The 25,990-nt window shown below is 44.1% G+C and overlaps 1 protein-coding gene across 1 annotated transcript in view; it reads right to left on the bottom strand.

Annotated features, from left to right (window-relative positions):
* The window catches only part of CFAP47 (cilia and flagella associated protein 47), a 2,216,809-nt gene that overhangs the window by 720,539 nt on the left and 1,470,280 nt on the right, over positions 1-25,990 (bottom strand). Inside the window, exon 52 of the mRNA XM_069204610.1 lies at positions 11,680-11,855. Coding sequence (XP_069060711.1) covers positions 11,680-11,855 — 176 coding nt within the window. The remainder of the gene's footprint in view (positions 1-11,679; positions 11,856-25,990) is intronic.

The following is a 25,990-nucleotide window of genomic DNA, read 5'->3' as shown; positions in this document are numbered from 1 at the left end:
GCAGGGTCACTAGGATGACTTGGTCCCAGTCATTCTTGATCTTCTCCAGAACTCGGGAAGAAGAGGTATGGGGAGAAAGGTGTATAAGATTCTGGAGACCCACTGTAGGTGGAGCCACATCCAAATTAGAGATGCAGGCAAAAGGTCACAGACCCCATCCCACTCTGTTTGATGTAATATCAAATGGTGGCGGTGCTGTCTGTGAGTACTGGCACCAGCCTTCCCTTGATAAAGGGCAGGAAGGCTTTCAATGCAAAGCTGATGGCCCTCAGCTTCAGAAGGTTGATATGGAGCTGGGTCTCCACCAGTGACTTCTGATTTCCATCTCTCCAAGGTGACTGCCCCAAACCAGAAATGATGGATCTGTTATGACTGTCAGCTCTGGGTCGGGTAGGGAAAGGTGTGTGCCACTGACTCAATCGCTGTCCAGCAACCACCACTGCAAGATTTTTGCAGTTTCCTCCAATATCTGGAAATGATCAGATGTGATCTCCTTTATGTTGGGCCCACTAGGACTTCAGATGCTACTGCAGAGCATGGATATGTAACATGGTGTGCTTAATCTGCAGGATGCAAGAGACCATAACATCCAGCAGTCTCAGAGTTACTCTGACAAATCCATGACAGAGGATGAAACATCAGGATCATAGCCTGAATGTCCTGGAATCTCCTTTCCAGACGTAAAGCACAAAACCACACTGTATCCTGAATGGTTCAGACGGAAGGGAGTATCTGAGAAGGGTTCAGGTGTGACTTTGGCACATTGATTGTGAACCACAAGGACATCAGGAGGTTCGCCGTAGTCTGAAGGTGGGTGGCCACTGCTTGGGGTGAGTCGACGTAAAGCAGCCAATCATCAAGACAGGGGATGACTTGAGCCCCTGAACTCCGAACATGTGCCGCCATCACGTTTGTGAACACCAGAGGGGCTCCTGTCTCACTATGAAACACAAATGGCACCTGTTGGCCAACAGAATGTGGGTATGAATATAAGCGTCCTGCAGGTCCAACACTACCATTCAGCCTCCCGGGTTGATAGGACCTGGGCCAGAGTGAGCATCTTGAATGTGTCTTTCCAAAGGAAGGCACTGAGAGTGCATGTCTAAAATGGAATGACTACTTCTGTCCTTCTTTGGCACCAGGAAGTAGTGGGAGAACAACCACGGCCCACTACCAATGCAGGTACCCTCGCAATGACCAAAAGGGCTAGTACTTCCTTCTGTAAGATGGAAGGTTGTACCTCCATCAGTCATTCTGTGGATGGTGGAAGGTGTACCAGACAGGACTTGAAGGATTGGGCATAGCCTTTGTGTGTAATCTGCAGAGTCCTATTGTCTAATGTTATTGGCTTCCAACCAGGTTAAACAAAAAAAGAAGAAGTCTGAATTCTGCCTCCAACCGGATAGATGTGCTACACTGAGGGCATGCTAAAGGGATTTGGCAGGTGGGGGCCATGGGGAGCACAATAAACTGACTGGTGCACTGTCCCTGCCTGGCAGTCCGGGCTTGACTGCTCCCACTGGATCAGGGTCAAGACTGATTTGTACATGGCTGGGTCCAAGCTGAGGTGGCATATTGTGCAAAATGATGATGGACTGGGATGCGGCCCTAATCAATTACTAGTGGCTGAGATAAATTCATATTCCATCTATCACTTTTTGTGTATGCTTTACCTGTGAACATCAAGCATCCCAGAATTGTAAAAATATAAAAGCTTGCTTATATTATCTTTCTTTCATGCATTGTTTAAAAAAAAAATCCCGGTTAAAAATAAACTATCTGGGAGATCTTGTGCTTGATCCTTGGAAAAAAGGTTACAAATGAGTAAGAAGGTATTGTTATCGAATGTTTGCATAACAACCTTCGGGAGTGGTTGGGACTAGAGACTGCTTGGCACCAATAGGTGAAGAAAGCGCTAGGGGCCCAATGCCCTAATCCCTGTTCCAAAACAAAGATGTACTAATTACACACTGACTGGTTTATGAACAGGAATGCAATTTGTACTGCAGCCAATGTACAAGAGTTTTCATCGCAAATTGCCATTTGTAGAGTCACAAAGGACCTGCACCATGAGAACTAATTAGGTAGGTTGCTGTTTGTGAGCCCCTGCAAGTTGCTGTGAATGCAAGGATGGTACCATGCAAGAACAGTAACACTCTAGCCTTCTATCCCTGCATATCAAATGCCAAACAGTAAACGTACTGGTTTTTTTTTAAGTATCCTTTTTTTTTTTACATTTGGGATGTCATGGGAGGAAATAGACAGTGGATCCTTGACCACTGCCTGTGCCTCCCTAGTATACACGACATGCATCATACACGACATGCATCACAAAGGGGACGCTCTTCCACTGGGACAGCTTATTATTTGTTGATCAAATACCCTGTGCCCTATCACAATAAGAAGGGGACGCCCCTTTCACTCCCCTTCCTAATTGTATTTCGTAATGTGCCACACATTTTCCACCTCCTAAAATGCCTTTTATACACTGCATCCTTGCATTTTGCCATCGTAAAGACTGATTTTTCGAATCAAAAAGCGTGGGTTTGCAACCGCAAAATACAATAATGCATTGAGCCCTGGATGAATTATGAAATGAGATACTATGTTTGTGAATAAAATTCTAACTCGTTTATGTAACAACAAGGGCCATTCTAGATTATTTTGTCTGCTTATTTAGTTGCACCAGCTCCAATTAACTCCCGGCCCACCCATGTCTAGTATAGAGTCCGATTTTTAAGAGTCTTTGCAATGCTTTTTCATGCAATCAGTTTAATTAATGGAAATTATTCAAAAAGTGAACGTGCCGTCTTCAGTGACGTAAATAAAATAGTTAAGTGGCTCCTCGTAATCTTTTCTAACCTTGTTAGCTGTTCGCAAGTTTGTTTCCTCAACAGATTTTAGATTCACGTGGTTAATGTGTTATTAGACAATGCCTCATCACAAACCATCTAGAAAAGTCGGAAATGGGTAGAACAGTATTTCATTAAGTGAAAATGTGTTTTTAACTCACTTGCAAGAAAAACCTTCACAAACAAGCAGTTTTCCTCTATTCTCTTGGCCTCGACTGCACTACGGCAGCTCGCCATGAAACTCAGACCACAGTTGGGCTCTGCATTCCGACGTAGTCATCTCTCTCCGTGCCTCGACCGCCCCAGATGCTCTCCGCAGTGCAGGCCCCAGCACTCTCTTCCCACCCCGTTAGTGTCTGACTTACATATTCGGAGTGACTTAATGAGTCTGTTTCCAGATGTACTTGAGCTCCTGTGGTATTACCTGTTTCTGCCTTTCAACAGTGCACGTTTGGTTACACCTGCTGCAAAGTGTGGTACCCGTTAGTGCTTTTGACTTTGGCCAGTACAGGAATCCATGTGGCCTATCTTAAGAGGAGATCCTTGGCTTTAGTAACCCACACTGAAATTACAGGATGGCACGGATCCTGTGACCACTATCACGGAAAAGCAGCATAACATAGTAATCACTGACTTCAAAATGAAAAAGCTGAACTAATATAAGACTGAATCTCACAGCTCATTGTCCCTCCTCTTAAAATGCACTATTGTCGCTAAAGTAAAGAACGTGGGGTGCGCTGCAATGCCTGGGTACTCTCAGGGGAAATCAACAGCGCTGCGATTTTAAGACAAATAGGGTGCTCCGCCTCCTTGATGCTTGCAATTAGACCCTTGAATAAAGTTCTGTTTCGGTAGCGCCATTATTTACAGTAGCTGCGCCAGCATAATCACAGAACACCATTATGCAAATGTAGGCTATACTTTTAACTGCAGTACGTGCCAAGCGAAGCCTAATTAACAAAAAATAGACTGTTACAGCGTTGGACAGGCTGCTGGGGCAAATTCGGTAGCTGAGCTTGATGCGTCGAAGCGTCTTTGAAAAGCAAGGCCACGGAAGGTCATCTATAACGTTACCACTGCAAACAGTTCCCCTACAGAGACTCATCCCCCCGCCGTGCTGTGCGTTCTCTTTAATTGGAGTGCTTTCAGTATTCATTAACTAGCAGATCATTTCTAATTACAGGCGATTTAGGAATCTAAATGATTTCCATCAATGGTGTTTGTATTTGATTCTGTGATGGATTCTCTCTATGAAGGTCCAGAGGAGGGCTGAGACGGCTGTGGGTTATCATGACGAGTTTATCCTTCCTACAGCATATTATGGCGGACAGTTTTGTAAAAATTTATTTTGTACTCAACATGTCATGGAGTTTGATTGATATTATGTTCCTGAGTAATAGGCATATGACAATGCAACACTGTCTCCCTCTTGGAGCATAAGACATCCATTGTGCATGTACGACAAACCTATGTGAAATATGTGCTAGCCTCAGCATGGACACAAAGGCACATTCGCACAGTTCCATCAGGAGCCATAAACTTACTTTTTATATGAAGTTACACGTTTTAAGGAAGTACAAAAATCCTTTCTTTGCACCTGTGAAAAAAAAGAGTGAAAGCCATAACATAACCCTAACCCACCAGGTTTTACAATGGAAGAAAATCATCAGGTTTTGGGGTAGGGCTAAAAACGGTTGCTCTCTTGTATGGAAACTATATTTTTGTGCAAAGAAATCTCTTGCTGAATACGTGCTGAAACATTGAGACTAACAGGGACTAGTGCTTAATTCATAACAAAGTGAGCGTCAGGGCCCTCGTCAGGAGGCCTCCGCAGCTTCCACATCCCACAGCCAGTGCCAGCGATGCCAATGACAGTGCCAGTGTATAAGTGTGACAGTCCAGACTATTTGAGGCCCCTAAGACTATAAGAACGGGTTGGCGGCAGGCATAAGCTATTTTTATTGTATATTAAAGTACTACATAACTTATTCTGCTCATCTCTAAATACCACAAACACCACCACCATGTGGCAGCTGTTATAAGTGCCAATGTTGACAATTAAGTGCCAGTGCCGAGCACTGGAAACCACCAGCTCATATTAAGCACTGATAGGGACACTTTCACTTAAGATTTTAGGGAGCTGTTAGACTTTTCATCCCTTGTGTGGTCTTCCTTAACGTTTTGCCTCTGTTTCTCAGGTTGTTGATGTGTGCAGGACTCTGTTTTTGCAGTTTTTGTTACTCTGGGCACTTTACCACTGCTAACCAGTGCTAAAGTGCAAGTGCTCCCGTACATAATGTGTATGTAATTGGCTTATCCACAATTGGCATATTTGATTTACTAGTAAGTCCCTAGTACAGTGCACTAGAGGTGCCCAGGACCTATAAATAAAATGCTACTAGTGGGCCTGCAGCACTGGTTGTGCCACCCACATAAGTAGCTCTGTAATCATGTCTGAGACCTGCTACTGCAGTTTCTGTGAGCACAGCATTAACTGTAAATTCGACTTGGCAAGTGTACCCACTTGCCAGGCCTAAACCTTCTCTTTTCTTACATGTAAGACACCCTTAAGGTGGGACCTAGGTAGCCCTAAGGGCAGGGTGAAGTGTATGGTTAATGTAGGACTTATAGTAATGTGTTTTATATGTACTGACAGTGAAATATTACTAAATTCGTTTTCCACTGTTGCAAGGCCTGTCCCTCTCATAGGTTAACATGGGGGCTTCCTTTAAATATGATTAAAGTGTAGATTCCCTTTGGGAGCGGATGGACAAGTGTAGTTTGGGGTCTCTGAGCTCACAATTTAAAAATACATCTTTTAGTAAGGTTGATTTTAAGTTTGTGCGTTTGAAAATGCCAATTTTAGAAAGTGAGCATTTTCTTGCTTGTACCATTTCTGTGACTCTGCCTGTTTGTGGATTCCCTGTCCGGGTCAGTTTGACAGTTGGGCTAGTTGCACCTCACACTAGACAGTGACGCAAAGGGAGATGGAGTGTAGTCTGCATTTCCTGATGAGCCATCTCTACTAAGAGGGATGGTGGGGGGAGTGGTCACTCACATCTGAAAGGGCTGTGCCTGCCCTCACACAATGCAGTCTCCAACCCCCTGGTGAGTGTTTGTGAAATCCTGCCTTGCCCAGGCCAGGCCCCAATCAAGAGAGACTTTGCTTTGAAGTAGGCCTACTTCAAAGGAGAAAATGGGTATAAGAAGGGCACCCAAAATCCCACACTTTAGAACACTTCTGGAAACCAAGTGGAACCTCTGCCTGGAGAAGAGCTGAGGAAGAATAGCTGCCCTGCCTGTGACTGTGCTTTGTGGAGCTATCCTGCAGTTGCTGCGTCTGCCTGTGCTAGAGGACAAAGACTGGACTTTGTGTTGCCTTCCTTATTGTGAAGAACTCTCCAAGGGCTTGATTTAGAGCTTGCCTCCTGTTATTTGAAGTCTCAGGGCCAGCAAAGACTTCTGTCTGCCAGCATCTGGAGTCTCTGGAGAGACTCCTACTCTTCCAAGTGGTGCCCATCCAGTTCCTGGGACCCTGAAAGGAGAAGCTGGCAGCCCAAGAGTGAGAAATCCACGCACAGAATGCTGTGCGGGGAGAAGATTGACGCAACTCCGATCTGCAGCTGAAAAATCAACACGCCGCCGGCTTCGTGGCTGAAAATAGACACTCGCCTGCAACACGACCCAAAGATAGATGCCCGGAGCTGGAGAAACGACCCACAGCATCACTGACGGAGGCTGGTGAGATCACAACCCTCACTGCATGGTTTTCAGATCATCGTGCGGATGGATTTCCGATGCAAACACCGCTGGGCGTGTAAAAAACTACGCAAGGCCTGCCCGGAGCTGAGAGTGCTGACCAGATCGATGCATCGCTCTCCTGCAGAGAGAAGAAACGACACACGCCGACCCGACTAAAGGTGAAACGACTCAAGGTCTCTCTCGTGAGTGAAATCGAAGCATCACAAGCCCTTTATTACGCACACTCGCTCGTGCGGGGTTATTTTTGACGCACCCAAGGTACATTTTCACGCTAACTGCGTTAGTGTTATGTTTAAAACTACATGAAGACTCTTTTTGCTTTTAAATTGATGACTCGTGTATTGTGGATTTTTGTTGTTTTGGTCTTATTTTGTTTAGATAAATATTTTCTATTTTTCTAAACCTGTGTTGTGTCATTTTGTAGTGTTTTCATTAAGTCACTGTGTGTGGTGGTACAATTATTTTACACCTAGCACTCTGAAGTTAAGCCAAGCTGCCAAGGGGGTAAGCAAGGGTTAGCTGAGGGTGATTCTCTTTTACCCTGACTAGATTGGGGGTCCTTGCTTGGACAGGGGGTAACCTGACTCCCAACCAAAGACCCCATTTCTAACAGGAGCTTTTATTTAATGTGGTGTAATCCACGCAAGACAATGCAGTGCCTTTATCTAAAGCACGGGATTATGCGCCCACACTTGTTTCCTATAAACGCCGAGCTCATGTTTACAAATTAAGAACATAACAAACAAGTTACTTAACTTTGGTAACACCTTATCTGGCAGAGACAATATCTGGCCACAGATTCCTTACCTTTGAAATTTCCAGGTATCAGACTGGATCGGGAAGATTTTTGGAGAGCAGTACCCCTGTGCACCGGTAGGTAGTGTCGGTCAGCTCTGTGTGTCGTTGTCATTGCCGGAAGTGTTGTTGCAGTCACCTATAAACACCTCAGTGCTCTGACAGTTACTTTTTCACGACTTTCCGTGCCAGCAGCACGGGGCATGAAGTGCACTGACACTGGAGGGTTCAATCTAGGGTCCTGAAATGGAGTATCCTTAACTCTAGAAAACTGTCCGCAGTGCGGGGGGGATAGGTGGGTTGGTAAAGAAGATGCAGCTAGTTACCAAATAAAGTGCTACCGAAGGTAAGTAACCTGTTCATCTGATAAAGATTTCTAGCAGCAGATTCCTTACCTTCGAATAGATGCCCAAGCAATACTGTCCAGTGGCAGGCTGTGGACAAGCTATCTAAACTTGGAAGTCCTGCATTACCGAACAAGCAAAATGCCCATTCCTGCAGACCTGACTGTCCTGGCAGTAATGTTTGGTGAACATGCACAGTGATGCCAATGAAGCTGCCTGGCAGACATCCAGGACTGGGACTCCATGTGCTAATGCAGTGGTCACAACTTTGGCTCTGGTGGAATCAGCCTGAAAGCCCTCAGGAGGTTGCTTCTTTGCCAATGTATAGCAGATTTTGATACAGGAGATAGTTTCTGTACCGCCCGACCTTTCTGTGCACCAACATACCCCACGAAGAGTTGGTCATCCACCTGGAACTCTTTTGTGCAGTCAAGGTTGAACAACAGTGCTCTTTTTTGGGTCCAGAAGCTGGAGTCGCTCCTCTTCTTTAGAGGGATGTGAAGGTGCATAGAAAGTGGGCAAGGTGACAGATTGGCCCCCATGAAATGGTGTCACCACTTTCAGGAGGAAAGTCCCTAGTGCGAAGCACATGTTTGTCAGGAAACACAGTAAGAAGGCTTGGATGACAGTCTGCAGCTCACTCACCCTCTGGGCAGATGTTATTCCCGCTGTTTTGAGTGTGAGCACCCCAAGGGGACAATGATATTGAAGCTTGAAAGGAGCACACATTAAAAAAGTAAAAACCACATTAACGTCCCACTGAGGCATAATGAAAGGCAACAAGGAGAGTTAAATAAGGAGGGTTGGTCATGCATCCGGGAGAAGGCAGATAGAGCGGAAAGGTAACCATTCAGAGTAACCAAAACAGAGGCCTGCTGGGAAAGATTAAGAATAAAAAGAAGGATATCAGAAAGTGAAGCAGAAAGTGGGTTGATAGGGCTCTCTGTACAATATATTACACATTTCTTCAATTGGCAGACGTTTATAATCTTGGTAGAGGGATGCCTGGCTGCCAAAATAACATTACAGACATTTGTCACGTTGGCTAACGGATGAGGTGAAGTCGAAGTGCGCTTTGACTTCTTGTGCCTCTTATGCCTCTTTCCCAAATACCCTGAGGACCGGGAGTGGGAAGAGGACTTTGGGCTCCTCCAGAAGTCCTGTGACGTTCCTCTCAATTGGGAGCAAGACCTCCTAGGGGTCACGTGATGCGCCGTCACCTAGTGGGCCATTTGCAGCTTCAGGGACCGCTCCCTCAAAGCCTTTGATGCCATGGCCCAGACTCCGAGCACGACTTGGAGTTGTGGTCGTGCTGAAGACAGCAAAAACACTAAATGGGGGTCCATAACCAACATGGTGTGGTAACAGGCACCACACAGTTTGAAACCTGTCTTTCTCTAGGACATCCTCGACACACCAGCAGGAAAGTCTCCTCAAAAAATGAAGTCAACAAGACATCGAAAAAGGCCTGTCAACAAATAACAGAGGGGTGGCTCTTCTCTGGATCAGTGCTAACTGCTGCAGAAAGAACTGACATTGCATCGAGGTGGCACCTATAGAGGTGATGACAATGCCACGTGGTGCTGTTCGTCGCCACCTACGGCGAGCCCAGCAGTACTGCTCACAAAAAAACTTTTGCATCCTGTCTGATATCTAGGAAATCCAAAGATAAGGAATTTCAGGGTAGAAATCTCTATCGGATATTAAAATATTATAATTTCATCACCAAAGAAGCCCTACATCCACTTCATTTTCCAGCATTTATTTACTGTAAGAAAGATATGTATATTTGTCTGAAAAACAGTTGGGATTGTTTGTGGATAGACACAACATTTAGACTTTAAAATGTTTACCAACATTCCCCATTCCCCCCGACACTTTGAATACACTTGTGTGCATATACCTATGGAAATGGAATGTTTTCCTTACTGGCAGTTTTCTCAGAGTAGTATGTGTTTTAAGGTTGAAGGGATCTGAAACTCTGATTCTATTAAGTAGAATTCAGAAAATACGACTGAAATAGTGGGTGGTCTGTACACAAATTAAATTTGCCTACACTAATACATATATCTGCATATATTAATAACGTAAAACTATTTAGAGTTATTTGTAATGTATGTTCTAAGAACTTGCTCTATGCAATAATAAATATTGTGTTTATAATTACATTTTTGCTTTCCTAAAATATACAGGAGAGGGTTCTGAGTGACTTCAATACACGACGAGAGAGAAGCTAGAGTTGTCCACATCACTCCGCACCCAGAGGTCAAAGTATATAATTGTATGTGATGTATTGCCCCCAGTAATCTGCTCCTGCTTTCAACTGCTATGCAGAGGAGTTATGGGGGAGTCATATATAACGTGTCTTCTCCTCCCAGTCACCCTCTGTGTCATCTCGCCCACATCCCACACAAAGCTGTGTCGTCTGCTTTCCATGAGAGCCAGTGCTGCACTGACTCTCAGACAGCCCTCTAAGAGCAGACTAGAATTTCGCTATGAGGTTGCTACATTGGGTAACAACCGTTGTTACTCACTGTTGGTACGTCATTGCAGTAAATAATCATATTTATAATCTGGAGTTCATGCTGGTGGCTCTCAGACCCACACATAAAGTCAACAAAGAAATAGTACGACTGTCTAGCTTCTTGTCTGGTTACATTTGTAGACTTCTGTTTAGATGTCATCCCAAGTGACCTCAGCACAAATCTAATTTTAATGCCTTTCACAGTCCAGTAAGTTTTATGTAACTAAAGAAAAATACACTTTGGAGGAAGATGGCAAACCTTGCAAAGAATATATTTTGCATTTCAGTTTTCGAAGTTTATATCGCAAGTATTGAAGCAATGAAGAATGGCGATAAAAAGAAAATGTGCTCACAGAGAAGATAAATATAAAGCAGTACTTAAGCCCCTCTTATCATAAGCACAAAGACTATCTGCAAATCCACTGTTCTCGGTACATAGTACGCTCACTCCTGCAAAAGTATTGGTCCTATCAACCACTTCTTCGTCATCAATGTCAGGTAGCAACGTTTACTAAAAAACAAACATACAACAAGGCCAGATAGCATGTCACATTATTTATGTACAGTCGGAAAACATCTTAAACATATAGCAACTTTGTGAGAGAAAAATGAACACATTTTCTTTTTACATCTCCCCTTGGGGCCTGCATGGCCAAATGGTAGAGCCGGTGCACGTTACCATGTGAACAGATTATCAGTGTTAAAACACATTAAAATGAACAACAGATACTTAATTTGCAAAGCAAAGGAACTGATTAGTGTGTTGTCCCTGCAGAAATCCTTTGACCTTGGTCACACTACAACAACCATCATGGGCACCCAAGGTAGGGCTAGGAGGCTTGGGCCGCCAGTAAGTCAGAAAACTCTCTAATCAGCCCCCTACCTAGAAGAACCTATCAAGCAGATGGCTGAGATAATAAAACCCAGAACTCTAGGACAGAGGTATCATTTGTTGGCAATTTGTGACCAATTTAAATTATGAGAGTGGGAGAGTTTTGCAACCTGCTTGTTACTGGGATTGAGGGACAAAGAGGGTGTATTAAAACAGCGTAGCAGAAACCCACTGTCCTCCCCTTGTTCAAGACCACTTCCAGCCAAGACAGTCAAGCCTCAGGCTCCCCAGCTTTGTGTCTGGCTAGGTTGAGATGACTGCTCACCACCAAAGGAGGGATGTGGGTAGTATCCGTTTCAACTAAAGCAAGTTCCTTGCTTGTATTAGGAGTCATTAAATTCTTGTTTTGACATTGGCAGCACATACAATTTCAAAGACAATATACAATATGAAATAATAAATCATCAGTGCCTCTAAACCAAGGGGTCAACAGATATTAAGCCTTACAGTATTATCACAATCAAGAGTGAATTAAAAACAAAGATTCTAAGTTTTTACTATATAACTCACCTTCCCTCGAAGGTGCCAGTATGAGCTGGGGAATAGATTGCCACGTAGGAAAGAGTCTCTTTGGGCCTCAGAACAAAGCTGGAGTCTCCGGTAAGTCCTGTGCCATTCAGCAATACATCCAAAAGTAGTGCTTCATGTGTCGGGTTGGTAATGGGAATTTCTATGCCAACTGTGCCCTGGAGAGAGAAAATTACTTTTATGAATGCCTTTTTATATTTTCCTCAGCAACAAGAGGTACACAGTATTACACAACTGCTGTGTAGCAATCAAACGTGTGTTTTTTCAGAATGTAACATTGTTGGTCGTTCTGCTGAGGTTGTGTCAGCATCACCAGTACAATCACTGTAAACACAGAACGCTGGACACTGTCACAAAAGAAAGTTATTGCAGTATTGTTGCATAATTTTAATAGGTTTTGAGGACATGAATATTAAATGGGTAGGATCACGGAACAAAAAGAGTTACTAAGGGGAAGAGATGCAAGCAGAGTGTCCCACCTTGGAAATGGGGTGCCAAGTTCCAGTACCGGCGGGGCTCAACATCCTGCGATTCTGTGCAAGTCACCTAATCACCAAAATGTGTAATGTAGTTTGGTGCTCATGCAAACACTCTAATGCCCTTGGGCCAAGTTTGCTCCAAAGAAAACTTCAAAAAATGTGTGTCTGTATTTCAGACTTGGCATTGTTCTACTGACTGAATAGCAATAGTCCTAACCCAAGGAATTACCAAACAACACGCATTTGTGGAGACAAAGCACACAAAACAGAGTCAATCATTGGTCAGAGCTTCTGTAGCTGTGCTCAGCTCACCAATATTTGCTGTACTCAGTTATATGTGCGTGCACATGGAGATGTAGGGGCTGCCACACAAACTCAAGCTACCCAAAGTCACTGGTTGACAGCAATTCAAAGTGTATTTTTTGCCCTCAGCCCCATTCTCATTCCTTTGTGCCCTGGACATGTTGTAGGTGTGCAATGCCTCTTCCTATGCAGGCCTTGCTTCTCCCAGAGCAGAAATATTCTCCTCCTCTGCTCAGATGGAGCACAGTCGAGTGTTATTTAGAGTGTGCAAGACCTCTGAGTACAGAAAAGCAAACCACGCTGATAGATTCACAAGTAGTAAACTGCACTATGATGAGCATCTGCAAGTAAGTCTCAGAGATGGGACTGAATTGGTCTTTACCTGATGGGTCTAAGCATGGCAATGCATCAGACCGACCACTCTAAGTTTTTTTTACATTCTCTAATAACGCAGTGCCTTGTACACCACGGAGGAGCCATATAATGGACCTGTACTCACCCATTTTTTGCCATCTTTGTGACGACAGGTTTGTCTGACATGTGCCAGGGTGGCTCCAAATCACCTCCTTTAAATTTTGATTTTGGGTTGGTCCCTTTGAGCCCCCTACAAGAGACAAGGGGGAAAGGGATGCACCTCATGTATATTACGGCTCTTTAAAATATTTTATTTTCAGGAGGTGGTGTCCAAGCTATGCATCATGTAATATCAGCGAAACAGATGTTTCTCTTTTACAGCCAGCCAATGATAGCCTTTGGGCAGGGAGACACCGATTTAAGTTCACACACCCAAATGGATGATGGAGAAAAAACTTCCACATTCATTTAAAAAAAATATATATATGCCTGTGATTGGTTTGCAAAACCTGGTTTGTGGACCGTTTGCAGATTAATGCTATCTCCATCTTTTCAACACTTTCAATCTCACCCCATGTTTGTAACAATTTCTCCAAAACTACTGAACAAATTTACACAAAACTAAGGACACACACCTTCTTGAGTAAAACTCTGCTTCCATGCATGCCAAGTTTGGTGTAATTCTGTTCAACTATTTCCTAGGAAGAGCAGAAGAAAGAATCCTACGGGAGTTAAACAAGGAAAAGTCACTCCCTTTAGTACGTTCCCACCTCAAACTTCCTTTGACGGATCTGCACTAACATTTCATGTGGAACCCAAATAGAAAGAGCTTTTTGGAAAGTTTAATGTAGATAGATTGAACAGCACAAAATGTATAATGAAAACAACAAACACAATCTTGCCATAACTACACACTGGCTGTTTCTAGTATGTAATTTATACATAGTTTATATTATTTGTGTGGGTGCTTTTATAGCACCAAATGCAGTGCTCTAAATACCCATATTGTTACAGGCAGCCACGAAATAGGTATAATATCTCAGTTTTCTGTGAGACTGGGATGCCATCATCATTCTGACAGGTCCCCCAATCACTCTGCAAAGATTTAACACTGACAGGGCTATTATGATTATGCTGCATGGAGGAACCAGATCATGCAGCTAGGTTATGTTAATTATATGTAAAACACAACTTATGTTGCATATCGGTATTGTTTTCATCCATTGGAACTATAAGCAACTTTATTTATGAAATATGCAAATTGTGCTGACTAGGTGGCAAATTATGTGACAAATGCTACAAATCCATTACTATATTCCCATTTAGAAGTCCTGGAGAAATGTAAACACCATGTGTTCAGTCTTATGATAAATGTCAATATAACTGAAAATGCCAAAGTTGAAAGGGATGTTATAGTTATGTGAAAATGTCAGTAAATACATACCATTTTAAACAAACAAAACCATTAACATTTACCAGTTATAGTTATCTCAGGTAACTAGAACACATGCTTTAATTTAACTATAACTTATGTACAAACCAAGCACAATGTGTCATCAACGATGTAATTGATGTAATACTGGGGGTAATTAGCAGCACATAGCGCAGCCAGGCCTTGCGGCCAACCCCCTCGCTGTGCATGGCCTTTGGCCGTGCACAGCATGGGGATGGGTGCAGGGCCATGTCTAAGGCCAGGTCTTGTGCCTAAACCCTTGTGGGTGCCCTAGCCGCCCCACCACCCCATGCAGCGTGGTGTTGAACACAGGGGCTGGCCTGCAGTCAGGTCATGCACCCGACCACTGTGGGCATGCATGGATGACTATGTAGTGTAACAATATAAAGGGCATCATTTAAGTAAGGCAGGCTTTATGAACGAGTCAGGAATTCAAAATATAACATGCAGTGCAAAAGTTAATAGGTTTTGTCTACGTGAGAGCTACTGGCTTTGCCAATGTCTTTCAGCCATGATGTACAACAGCGTGCAGTAGCACAGCAGAGTGGTTTGGAGTGGGGTAAAGTGGAGTGGTGTAGAGTGGAGTGGATTTTAGAGGCTTGGAGTGAGGAAGAGAGAAGTGGTGTGGAGTGGAATGGCACAGAAGGGGATACAGTGAAGTGCAGTGGTGTAGAGTACAATGGAGTGGCGTTGAGTGGACTGGTGTAGAGTAGTGTAGAGTGCAGTAGCATGGAGTGGAGTGGCATAGAGTGCAGATGAATAGAGTCAAGGGGCATAGGGTGGAGTGGAGTAGACTAGCATTGGCATAAAGTGGAATGGCTTGGAGTGGCATAGAGAGGAGTGTAGCAGAGTGGAATGGCATAGAGTGAAGTGCTGTAGAGTGTAGTACATTGGGGTGGAGTGGCATAGAGCAGAGTAGAGTGGACTGCCTAGAGTGCAGTGGCTTAGAGTCGTGCAGAGGAGAGTACAGTACACTGACATGGAGGGCCTGGCAGAGTGCACTGCTATAGAGTATAGTAGCATAGAGTGCAGTGGCACAGACTAGAGTAGTTCAAAGTAGAGTAGAGTGGTTTAGGGTGCAGTGGCATAGAAAGCAGTGGCAGAGTAGAGTACAGTGGTGCAGAGTAAAGTGGCATAGAAAGCAGTGGCATAAAGTCATGCAGAGTATAGTGGCGTAGAGTGGTGCAGAGTACAGTGCAGTGGCGTAGACTGCTGCAGAATAGATTAGAGTGGCATAGAGTGCAAACGGGTACACTGCAGTGGTGTAAAGTGGTGTACAGTAGAGTGCACTGGAGTAGAGTGGCGTAGAGAGGTATATAATCGAGTGCAGTGGCATAGAATGCAGTGGCACAGGGACTTGTGAAGAGTAGACTAGTGTAATGTTCAGTGGTGCAGAGTAGAGTGGAGTAGAGTGCAGTGATGCAGAGCAATGCAGAGTAGAGCAGCTTAGAGTGCAGTGGAATAGAGCCCAGTGGCGTAGTGTAGTGCAGCAGAGTAGAGTGGTGTAGGGTAGAGTGGCATAGAGTACAGCAGTACAGAGTGCAGTGGGATAGAGTGCGGTGGGATAGAGCGCAGTGGTGTAGAGTGCTGTAGAGTAGTTTGTCCAGAGTAAAGTAGTACAGAGTGGAGTGTTGTAGAGTGCAGTGGCATGAATGGCAGTGACGCAGAGTGCAGTTGGACAGAGTAAAGTGGTGCAGAGTAGAATGCAATGGTATAGAGAGCAGTGGTGTAGAGTGGCAGATCGCAGTGGTGTAGATGCAGTTGCGCAGAGTGGTGCAGAGTAAAGTGCTGTGGCAGAGTGCAGTGGGGTAGAACAGAGAGCAGTGGGATAGAGTGCAGTGACAGAATACAGTGGTGAAAAGTAGAGTCGAGTGGTGTAGAGTGCAGCGGTAGAGCAGTGGAAAGTACAGTGCTGTAGAGTTGAGTGGTGTAGAATAGAGTATAGCGGTGTAAAGTCCAGTGTTGTAGAGTGGTGCAGAGTAGAGAGACGTAGAGGGCCATGCCGTAGCTCAGGCTGAATTCACTGGCATATATTGCAGTGGAGTAGAGTGCACTAGCATAGAGTAGAGTGGTGCAGAGTAAAGTAGAGTGGAGTAGAGTGCTGTTGTGTACAATAAGGTGGTGCAGAGTAGAGGATAGTGGTGTAAGAAATAAGGTTTTAGTGTTCTTTATTTGGAATGTACGCAGAATCACAGACATACTATACAGCACAAGGCTAAGTATATTCTGTGCCGAAGCAACATAGAAAGGGGGTGGTTGGGAGGGAAATTAAGCAACATAGAAAGGGGGTGGTCGGGAGGGAAAAGAAGCAACATAGAAAGGGGGTGGGTGGGAGGGAAAAGAAGCAACATAGAAAGGGGGTGGGTGGGAGGGAAAAGAAGCAACATAGAAAGGGGGTGGGTGGGAGGGAAAAGAAGCAACATGGAAGGGAAGCGGGTGGGAGGGAAAAGAAGCAAAATGGAAGGGAAGCGGGTGAAAGGGAAAAGAAGCAACATGGAAGGGAAGCGGGTGAAAGGAAAAGAAGCAACATGGAAGGGAAGCGGGTGGGAGGGAAAAGAAGCAGAATGGACGGATGTGGGAAATGGACTGAAAACACAAGCACTCATATGAACACAAAGTAGTTCCACAAATGGGGGCAGTGGATGAATACAAGTACTCAGTCCATGCTCCAGAGGAGGGACAAACACAAGAAGGTGACAAGATGCCTACATGCCGTGACAAATGGGAGTGAAGCAAAAGAGAGCGATGCTGAAGCTATCACATGGTAAGCTATGGGTGGGCTGTAAGGTCACTGGATGTACACAAAAGTTTTGCAAAGACAGCACATGCATTGTATAGGCGCAACCTAAAAAGCGGGCCTATTGGCTTTATCAAGAGAGCAGCATAATAATGTAAATAAAGCAGACTTATTTTTGTTGTTAAAGAATCAGCAATACCTGTATTCAAATGTATATTATATAAATTCACACATTGCAATGTTTACAAAAATAAATTATCAGAAAATTGTTTGAATAAAACCTTATTTTAAAAATCAACACAGCTTTGAGTCATCCTTTCGACATTCAGGCCTCAAAGAGCAGCCATAGAAAAACCATAAGGTGCCCCTGGACTCCAGTTGAGAAGTATACGGCTCAAGTTGGGAGTGCTTTAAAAATATATGGTAAACTCTTCTGGGGTCATGGATTTAATCAGCCAGGAGACTTGTTTGCCACTTTTTATAATATTGCTGGTGGTTTCTGATGCACTCCCTGCAACATTAAATATTTAAAAAAAATGCTAGGTAGGGTTCCTCCCCCATCTAGTGGCACCACCAGGATATACATATAAGGCCCCACGGCCTCAGCTGATTATCCAGGCATCACCATGGAAGGAGCTGATCATTGTTTTTTTCTTTTCAATTTTCTCCAGGGGTGCTCATGGCGGGAGCTGGCCATTTTTTGTAAATTTTCTAATTGACTGCCCACCCATGGCACCACATTTACCTGTATGTTAGATGCAATACAGGCAGAGCCCTAAGACCCCTGTGGCCCTAGCTGGCTTCTCATCCAGCAACCATTGTGGGGCACCATTCTTCTTTTCTCTCCTGCCCAGGAGTAAAAAGCTTCTTTTTCTTCTGTGACCCAGATGGGAAAAAATTTATGTTTCCTGCCCAGGAGAGTGCGGGTATAGTAGGCCAGCACTCTCCTGGGCAGGAAACTACAGAGTCCCGGGGATGGGGCTCCAAGACACTGTTTGGGTTGAGCCCTGGGGGATGGGGTGATATGGGCTGATCTAGGCTCGGGGTGGCAAGCCCCAGGGGATAAGGTCTCCAAGTGGCTCATGGAGAGGAAATGCATGTCCCCTCCCCCTCAAATTGATAACCAGGGGAATGAGGTCCCAGGGCTCAGTGAAGGGGGCCACATGTAACCCTCCCAACAAAATGTAATTGTGCTGCACCCCAAGTCCTGATGCACTCCAGGGTGTTTATTTATGAAAGGAGTGTGACCACTATTTTTGCCATTATTGTCCCCAGGAGGTCCCCTCTGGGATTCCCCACACAACATGTCTAGTGGGGCAGGTGTCTCTATAGAAAGTTGGCCCAACTATACCTACTCAGTGACAACTGCCACTAATTGAGATATATATATATATATATATATATATATATCAATCAATATGTGTGTAAATTAGAGATTCCATAGGAACAGCATTTTTTGTTTTGCTAATCACTTTTGCACTCTGATGAATCTTTACAAAACATTCCCCAAAAAAATATTCATCCACCTCAACCTCTTCCTGGAATGTTTTTCTGAATGAAACTTCCATAGAGAACATTGGGCAGTGATACAAAAAAGGCTGAATAGAAATATACCAAAACTGACAGAAAACTGCATATTTGCCCTAAAAGCATGTTTTTGCATTTTTGCGATTTAGCGATAACTAGTGCAGCGGGAGTCCTACAGAGAAAAAGTGATAAAATTGAGAATTTTTATTGGGCGTTCCTACTTGACCAAGAGCTCTGATTGGCTGGCCACCAGATGAGGAGAAATGTTGTGGCTGCCATTAAAGTACTCCAGAACCTCATAAAGTAGTGCTCCTACACACACTGATTGTGCATGTGGCTCCACACACCGACTTCATTCAGTTCTGAAGTGATGAGCGGAGCAGCATATAAGCACTAACCATGAGCGTAGACATTAGTGTCATTTGTAAGCTTTTCTGCACTCTAAGATGCAGAGCACATCAGTTTATTGGAAGGATCAGTGTGCAGATTCCTAAACTGGGATCCTTTTAGATGGAAAAAAAGACCGCTATGCAAAGAAGAAGGTTAGCAGTGAGAAATGTGAGGTGAGAGATTATCCATTGGAAGGATTACCTCCAATGGAAAGTAAGTTGTTCCTCTGATGGATACTTTTAACCGCTGATTGCTCACTTGTCAACAGATATCAAAGCATGACTTTTCAAGATGGTATGATATGGAATGGATCAAATCAAAAAGTCCTGCAGCACAAACAGGCAGCATGCCCAACCCCACAGACCTGACTGCTGAGGCAATAGTATTTTGTGAACCTATGCACTGATGCCCTTGTAGCAGCCTGCCAGACAGCCAGGATAGGCACTTCATGTGCCAACACAGTGGTAGCATCTTTGGCTCTGGTGGAATGAGCCCTCAGTCCTTCTGGAGGCTGCTTCTTAGCCAATGCATAGAAGATCTTAGTACAGACAACTATCCATTGGGATGTGGCCTTTCTTCCCTGCCTTGCCTTTTTCTCCAGAGAACCCCACAAAGAGCAGATTGTCCACCAAATGGTCCATGGTATGATTGATTTAAACGCTCATTGCTCTTTAAAGGTCCAAGCAATTGAATCTCTCTTCCTCGCTCTAGAAATGAGGTGGAACAAGGAATGTCTAGAGTGATAGCTTGTCCAACTTGAAAAGGCATCACTATTTTGGGCAGGAACGCATATCAAGTTTTTAAACAACAGTTTGTCTGGAAAAATGGTGGTCTAAGAAGCTGGACTGTCATGATGTGCCAATGTTATTGTGACCAGAAAGATCGTTTTCAAGGTCAAGAGGCATAATGGATAAACTGAATATTGACTCGAAAGGGGTACACATCAGGAAAGTGACAACCACATTTTAGTCCCCCTATGGCATCAAATTACTGAAACGTGTTGCAAACGTCAAAGATGTCTCATCGAACTGGTGATCTGGATAGTAATATTGCCTAAGAGGGCAAACCACCACAAAACTGTGCCTCCTACAGGCCAAAATTGCTGCTTAAAAGAGGCATAAATCCTTGCCAAGATACTGGCCACTAGGTTGATCCGGGCGATTGGTACCCTAATCCACCAAGACCAATCTGTTTTTATGCTAAGAAGGAACACCTCTCCCAATCTAAGATGCTTACACTGTGTACTGGGCCATGCACCTGACCTCCAAGAGGATGCCCAAATGGCCTTTGACATCATTGAGTGGCCATTCTTATTCGAAATGTTGGTCAGCATGGGTTTTGGCCCTCAGTTTATATCTTGGGTAAAGCTCCTATGCACTGCACCCTTGACCCAGATGATGGTGAACAGTGGCACATCCACCTCCTTTCACGTAAGCAACAGGGGTGCCCACTCCCCCCCCACCCTCCTCCCCCCCCACCCCCCCCCCCACCCCCTGCCCCCAATTTGTTCATCCTTAAACCCCTAGCGGCCTGGATTAGAAGTGACACACTGTTGAAGATCTGCAATGGGCTGATGATTGGGAGGATAGGATCTCCCTCTACACAGATGATATACTTCTTTACATCTCTGAGCCTGCACACACTCTGGCAAGGGCAATACTTATCCTAAACATATACCGTCTGCACTCCAGTTCTCCAGTTACATTATCAATTGAGACTAGTCCCTTATTTACCCACTGTTAGAAATGGGGTCTCTAATTGGAAGTGGTTTCCACCCTGTCCAAGTAGGTACCCTCACTGCTTATCTATCTCAGAGGCAATGCGTTAAGTATTTGTACACACACACACACACTGTAACAGTTAAAACACCACAAAAGTACTTCACACCAGTTTAGAAAACCAGCCAATTTTTATTTGAGTAGAACAAGACCAAAAAGACAAAAATCCAGCATACATAAGCAAAGATATGAATTTTCAAAGATTAAATTAACAAAGTGCTTAGAAACATTATAGCTCCAACTCAGGTTATCACAACATCTTGACAGAGTCGTCTCCAACAGCCTGATGCCACTTGCGAGGGAGTGCAGGCTGGTCATAGAGTCACATGCACCCCGGATACAGTACCTTTAAAAACAATGAGGAAACAAAGACGTTGCACAGAGTCAGGCAGGTGAGGCATCCCTGGATCCATTTTGGTGTTGGTTCCTTACAACTACCGGGGAGGTGAGGTGTCAGTTCCTTATTGCTAGGCAGGGGAGATGAGGCGTTGCTTCCTTACGATTGTAGGGGAGGTGATGCGGCATCAGTTGTGAAGTGTTGGTTGCTTATGACAAGAAGGGTCGATGAATCCAGTAGGTCAAGACACGAGGCATTGACTTTGCGGTGTTGCGATCACACCAAGGGGCAACAGGTGCTGCAGTGGAGTTGGAGTCGGGTGACACAGCGCTCTCGACTTGCGCTGTGGCTGGACTTCAGAGGGGCTGCAGTGGCATCGGTCATGGTCATTGCACTCAGCGGGGACCACGGCTCTGGTGCAGGCAGTGGCACGAAGTTAAAGAGCAGCGCCGGTTCCAAATCTGCTCTGGAGGCAATGTGCTGGTGTCTTCCTTTTTACACCAGAACTTACTCCCAAGGGCCCAGGAACTTGGCACCACTTGGCAAGTCATGACCCTCGGCAACAGAGCCTAGGTGCTGGTAGGTGAAGTATTTGATGCCTCCTCTTAAGAAGTCTCACGGACAAGCTTAGTCCAAGGCCTTGGAGATCCTTTGGAAGCAGGATGTACAAAGAAAAGTCCAGTCCTTCCACTTACAGGACAGAAGCAGCAGGTCAGCTAGGCAAATTAACAGGCAGAGTGGCAGTCCCTCCTGCAGTAGCAGTCCCTTCTCAGGAAGAACAGCATCCAGCTCTTCTTCCTGGCAGACTGTCCTCAGTGCAGTAGGATTCTAACTATGTAGGGTCAGAGGTCAAGTACTTATACCCATTTCTGTCTTTGAACTAGGCAAACATCAAAGAATAGTTTTTGAATCGCACAAGACCCTACCTTGCCCTACCCTGGTCCCAGGCACACTCCAGGGGGCTTGAAAACTGCTTTGTGTGAGGACAGGCATAGCCCTGGAGTGAAGGTGTCAGCTACTCCCCACCACTGTAGCTCAGGAAGACCCATCAGCCTGGTGATGGGCTATCAGGATATACAGGGCACACCTCAGCTCCCTTTGTGGGGCTGTCTAGAGTGAATGCACAAACAGCCCATCTGTCATCCTGACCCAGATGTGTATTCCAGAGACAGGGAGAGACACAGCATGGGCAAGCAAGAAAATGCCCACTTTCTAAAAGTGGCATTTTCAAACTCACAGTTCAAAAAACAACTTCACAAAAAGATATATTTTTTAATTGTGAGTTCAGAAGCCCCAAACTCCATATCTCTATCTGCTCCTAATGGGAAATTAAACTTAAAAAGATATTTTAAGGCAATCCATGTCTTAACTTATGAGAGAGATAGGTCTTGAAAAACAAATTTAGCAATATTTCACTATCAGGACAAAGGAAACACACCAGTACATGTCCTATCTTTTAAATACACTACACCCTGCCCCTGGAGTTGCCCTGAGCCTACCTTAGAGGTGTCTTACATGTACTAAAAATGAAGGTTTGAGCCTGGCAACTGGGTGCACTTGCCGGGTAAAAATGGCAGCTTAAAACTGCACATACACACACTGCAGTGGCAGTTCTGAGACATGTTTACAAGGCTACTCATGAGTGACCCAATCAGTGCTACATGCCCATTAGTAACATTTGATTCACAGGACCTGGGCACACATGGTGCGCTAAAGAACAAGTTACTTACCTTCGGTAACAAGGTATCTGGTAGAGACTCTATCTAGCTGCAGATTCCTCACCTTAGAATTCCCTGTCGTCAGCTTCGAATCCGGAGTTTTTTCTGAGCAGTACCCTGCGCGCGTGCCGTCGGGCAGCGGCGTTCGGATCCGCGTGCGTCGTTGGAGCCGTCTATGACATCACGGTTGTCTATATAGACGCCGTCTCGGTGTGTGTACGTCAGTTCCTTTCCACAACTTCCAACGCCAGAAGCGCAGAGTCATGGAAGAACCAACAATTATGGATTTGACCTCTTTGACTCTTTGAAGTAAAAATTCTTTCATGCCTTTAAGAAAGGCAAAAATTCCAAAATCATATATATACATATGTATGTGTATATATATATATATATATATATATATATATATATATATATATATATATATATATATATATAAATATATATATATATTTCTCCAAATGCCACTGAAAATGCCGAACACTTAACGATGGGTGCCTCCTCCGTGCAAGTGGCATACACGTAAAACATACCAACAAAACCGGCTTTCCTTCAAAGCCATAAAGGGGCACTCTCCAGGTTGCAGCTAAGTTCATTTCCCCAGCATGACGCGTTTCAGCTAAATGCCTTTCTCAAATGCCAGCAAAATAAAAAGACACTCATATTTGGCTGTTTAAATAGTTTCCCTTCATTGTTGGTTTCGATATTAGTCATCAGTGAGAAAGGACTTCAATTCATCCATAAATCACTCTGCTCAGAGCGCTGTCATTTTAACATGTGTTGTTTATAGTTTAAAAGTCCCAGTTGCAGTAGTGATTCTGGGCATATTCATACTGTCATTGTAATCGGTGCGCTTTCAGCATGAAAACTCAATGTTGTTGTGGAAATATGCGAATGTCTTTTCATGAAACAAATTAGTTAAGCCTGTTCATCTCCGTCTCATGCCCATATTATTTCCATACCTGAAGGCAGCAGTCTCGTGACTAATGCCAATCCATGTAGTCATGTCCTGTAAAATCAGCAAGTATTTCAATATTTCAGGGCTACGGCAGTTCAGGCATTTTGTCATTATAGGTTTCTCCAAATGCCACTGAAAATGCCGAACACTTAACGATGGGTGCCTCCTCCGTGCAAGTGGCATACACGTAAAACATACCAACAAACCGGCTTTCCTTCAAAGCCATAACGCGTTTCAGCTAAATGCCTTTCTCAAATGCCAGCAAAATAAAAAGACACTTGTATTTGGCTGTTTAAATAGTTTCCCTTCATTGTTAGTTTCGATATTAGTCATCAGTGAGAAAGGACTTCAATTCATCCATAAATCACTCTGCTCAGAGCGCTGCCATTTTAACATGTGTTGTTTATAGTTTAAAAGTCCCAGTTGCCATTTACCATTACCATTTATTTAATTGTTATTAGCCTATCCGGCCTTAACAATAATCACACAATAGATATCAATCCCTCGAACTCAATAAAAATCACATTAAATAAAGCATCTCAATAAAAGGAACTATGCTTGAATTTTTGATTTAACATGTGCCAAAATGTATCCAATTTACCATGCATTATCGTAAAACCTGATTTGACCATAATTTACATAAAAACTTAACTTATTCTAGAAAAACATTATGAGTCTAATATTTAAAATGTCTTATTATGGGACGAGTCATTTGGGGCCTTGCATTGCCTTTCAGCCATTTAATAAAAGCCCGAGGCCTAACCCAGTTTACACTACCCTGCACCGATTTCCCAAGCTAAATAGGTACGGGATAACATAGGCTATTGTGCCTGTGCCAACTGTAGGTGCATTGATAGACGTAATTTCCATGCTTCCAAGATATAGGTTGAGACCTTTGTCACAATGTATTTCTCATCTGAACGCATACATAGCGCTTCCGCCTCCTTGCACTTCCTAACTCCGGAAGTTCTGAAAAGTGGACGAAGGTACAATTTACGGAGTCTGAGCGTAAAGTGGCATAGTAAAAGGAAGTGGGAAAGTGTTTCCGGACCACCATGAAGGCATGGACAACATTCTAAACTACTCGGAGGAGCGGATTGCCATCTGTTGACCACCGCTGTCACTGGTAGTGTGCCCATACGGAATTTAAAGTAGAGAGCCCTTTTTTCCTCCGGATAAATACTGTCTATGAATAATGCTGGTTTAAGCTCTTGGTTAAACAAAATATACCGCTTGAATAAAGGGCTAAATGACTCGCACATAATCTCTGTCTTTCGCTCCCAATATGCCTTTTTTATGACAGCTAGACTAGGCCTTCCGATTTTTTCTGGATGGAGCCAAAAGTCATCCTGGCCGATAGCAGCCAGGATAGTTGAGATATGTTTGAACCAGGGCAGTTTCCGATGGTTTTGCAGCTTCATGATATCCTTAAGTACGTCTCTGAATGGTTTAAGAGCCTCTTTTGTCCAAATACGGATCCAGTATCTTACTGGAGCCAGAGCGATGTAGTCCTCAACCTTTCTCATCTGTAGATCAATTCTTATTGCGTTCATTGGTGTAGCATTACCTAGACAAAGTAATTGGCGTAAAAATTTGTTCTCGGTTACTTGTATTGATGGAATCTTTCTGAATCCCCAGATCTCTGCGCTGTAAAGTGCTGCGGCTCTTGCTTTTGTTTTGTATGCAAGCAGTGCGGAGCTCACGGAGTGATTGCCTGTAGCCTTTGCAAATCTGAGTACTGCTCCGGCTTGTTGGGCCAAGGAAATTCTGCTTTTGTAGATTTGTGGTTTCCATGTCTGTTTTTCATCTAATCTGCAGCCCAGGTAATCATAGGTGGCCACTCGGGCCAAAGGCTTATTATTTACCCTAAAAGTCGATTGCAACGTCTGTTTTTGGTTGAGAATCATAAACTTTGTTTTCCCCTCATTGATTACCATGCTCCTTGAGGTACAGAAAGATTCGAAGCCCCTAAGTAGACCATGCATTGCTATCTCTGTTCTTGCCAGTAATACGGCGTCATCAGCAAAGAGCAAGATAGGTATACTTTCATTGGCTAGTTTTGGCACGTCCAGATTTAATTCCTTCAAAACTTGACTTACTTTATTTATATAACAATTGAATAAGGTTGGGGTCAAAACGCAGCCTTGTTTTACACCTCGCTCAATTGGAATTTTGGCCGTATAATCATTTCTCGTAGAATATCTGACCCTGGCAGTGTTTCCTGTATGCAATAGAATTAGCAGCCTTAAGATTTTTCCC

Source organism: Pleurodeles waltl, chromosome 8, assembly GCF_031143425.1.
Source record: "Pleurodeles waltl isolate 20211129_DDA chromosome 8, aPleWal1.hap1.20221129, whole genome shotgun sequence".
In the NCBI taxonomy this organism is placed as follows: Eukaryota; Metazoa; Chordata; class Amphibia; order Caudata; family Salamandridae; genus Pleurodeles; species Pleurodeles waltl.
This window is presented reverse-complemented; position numbering and strand designations above follow the sequence as displayed.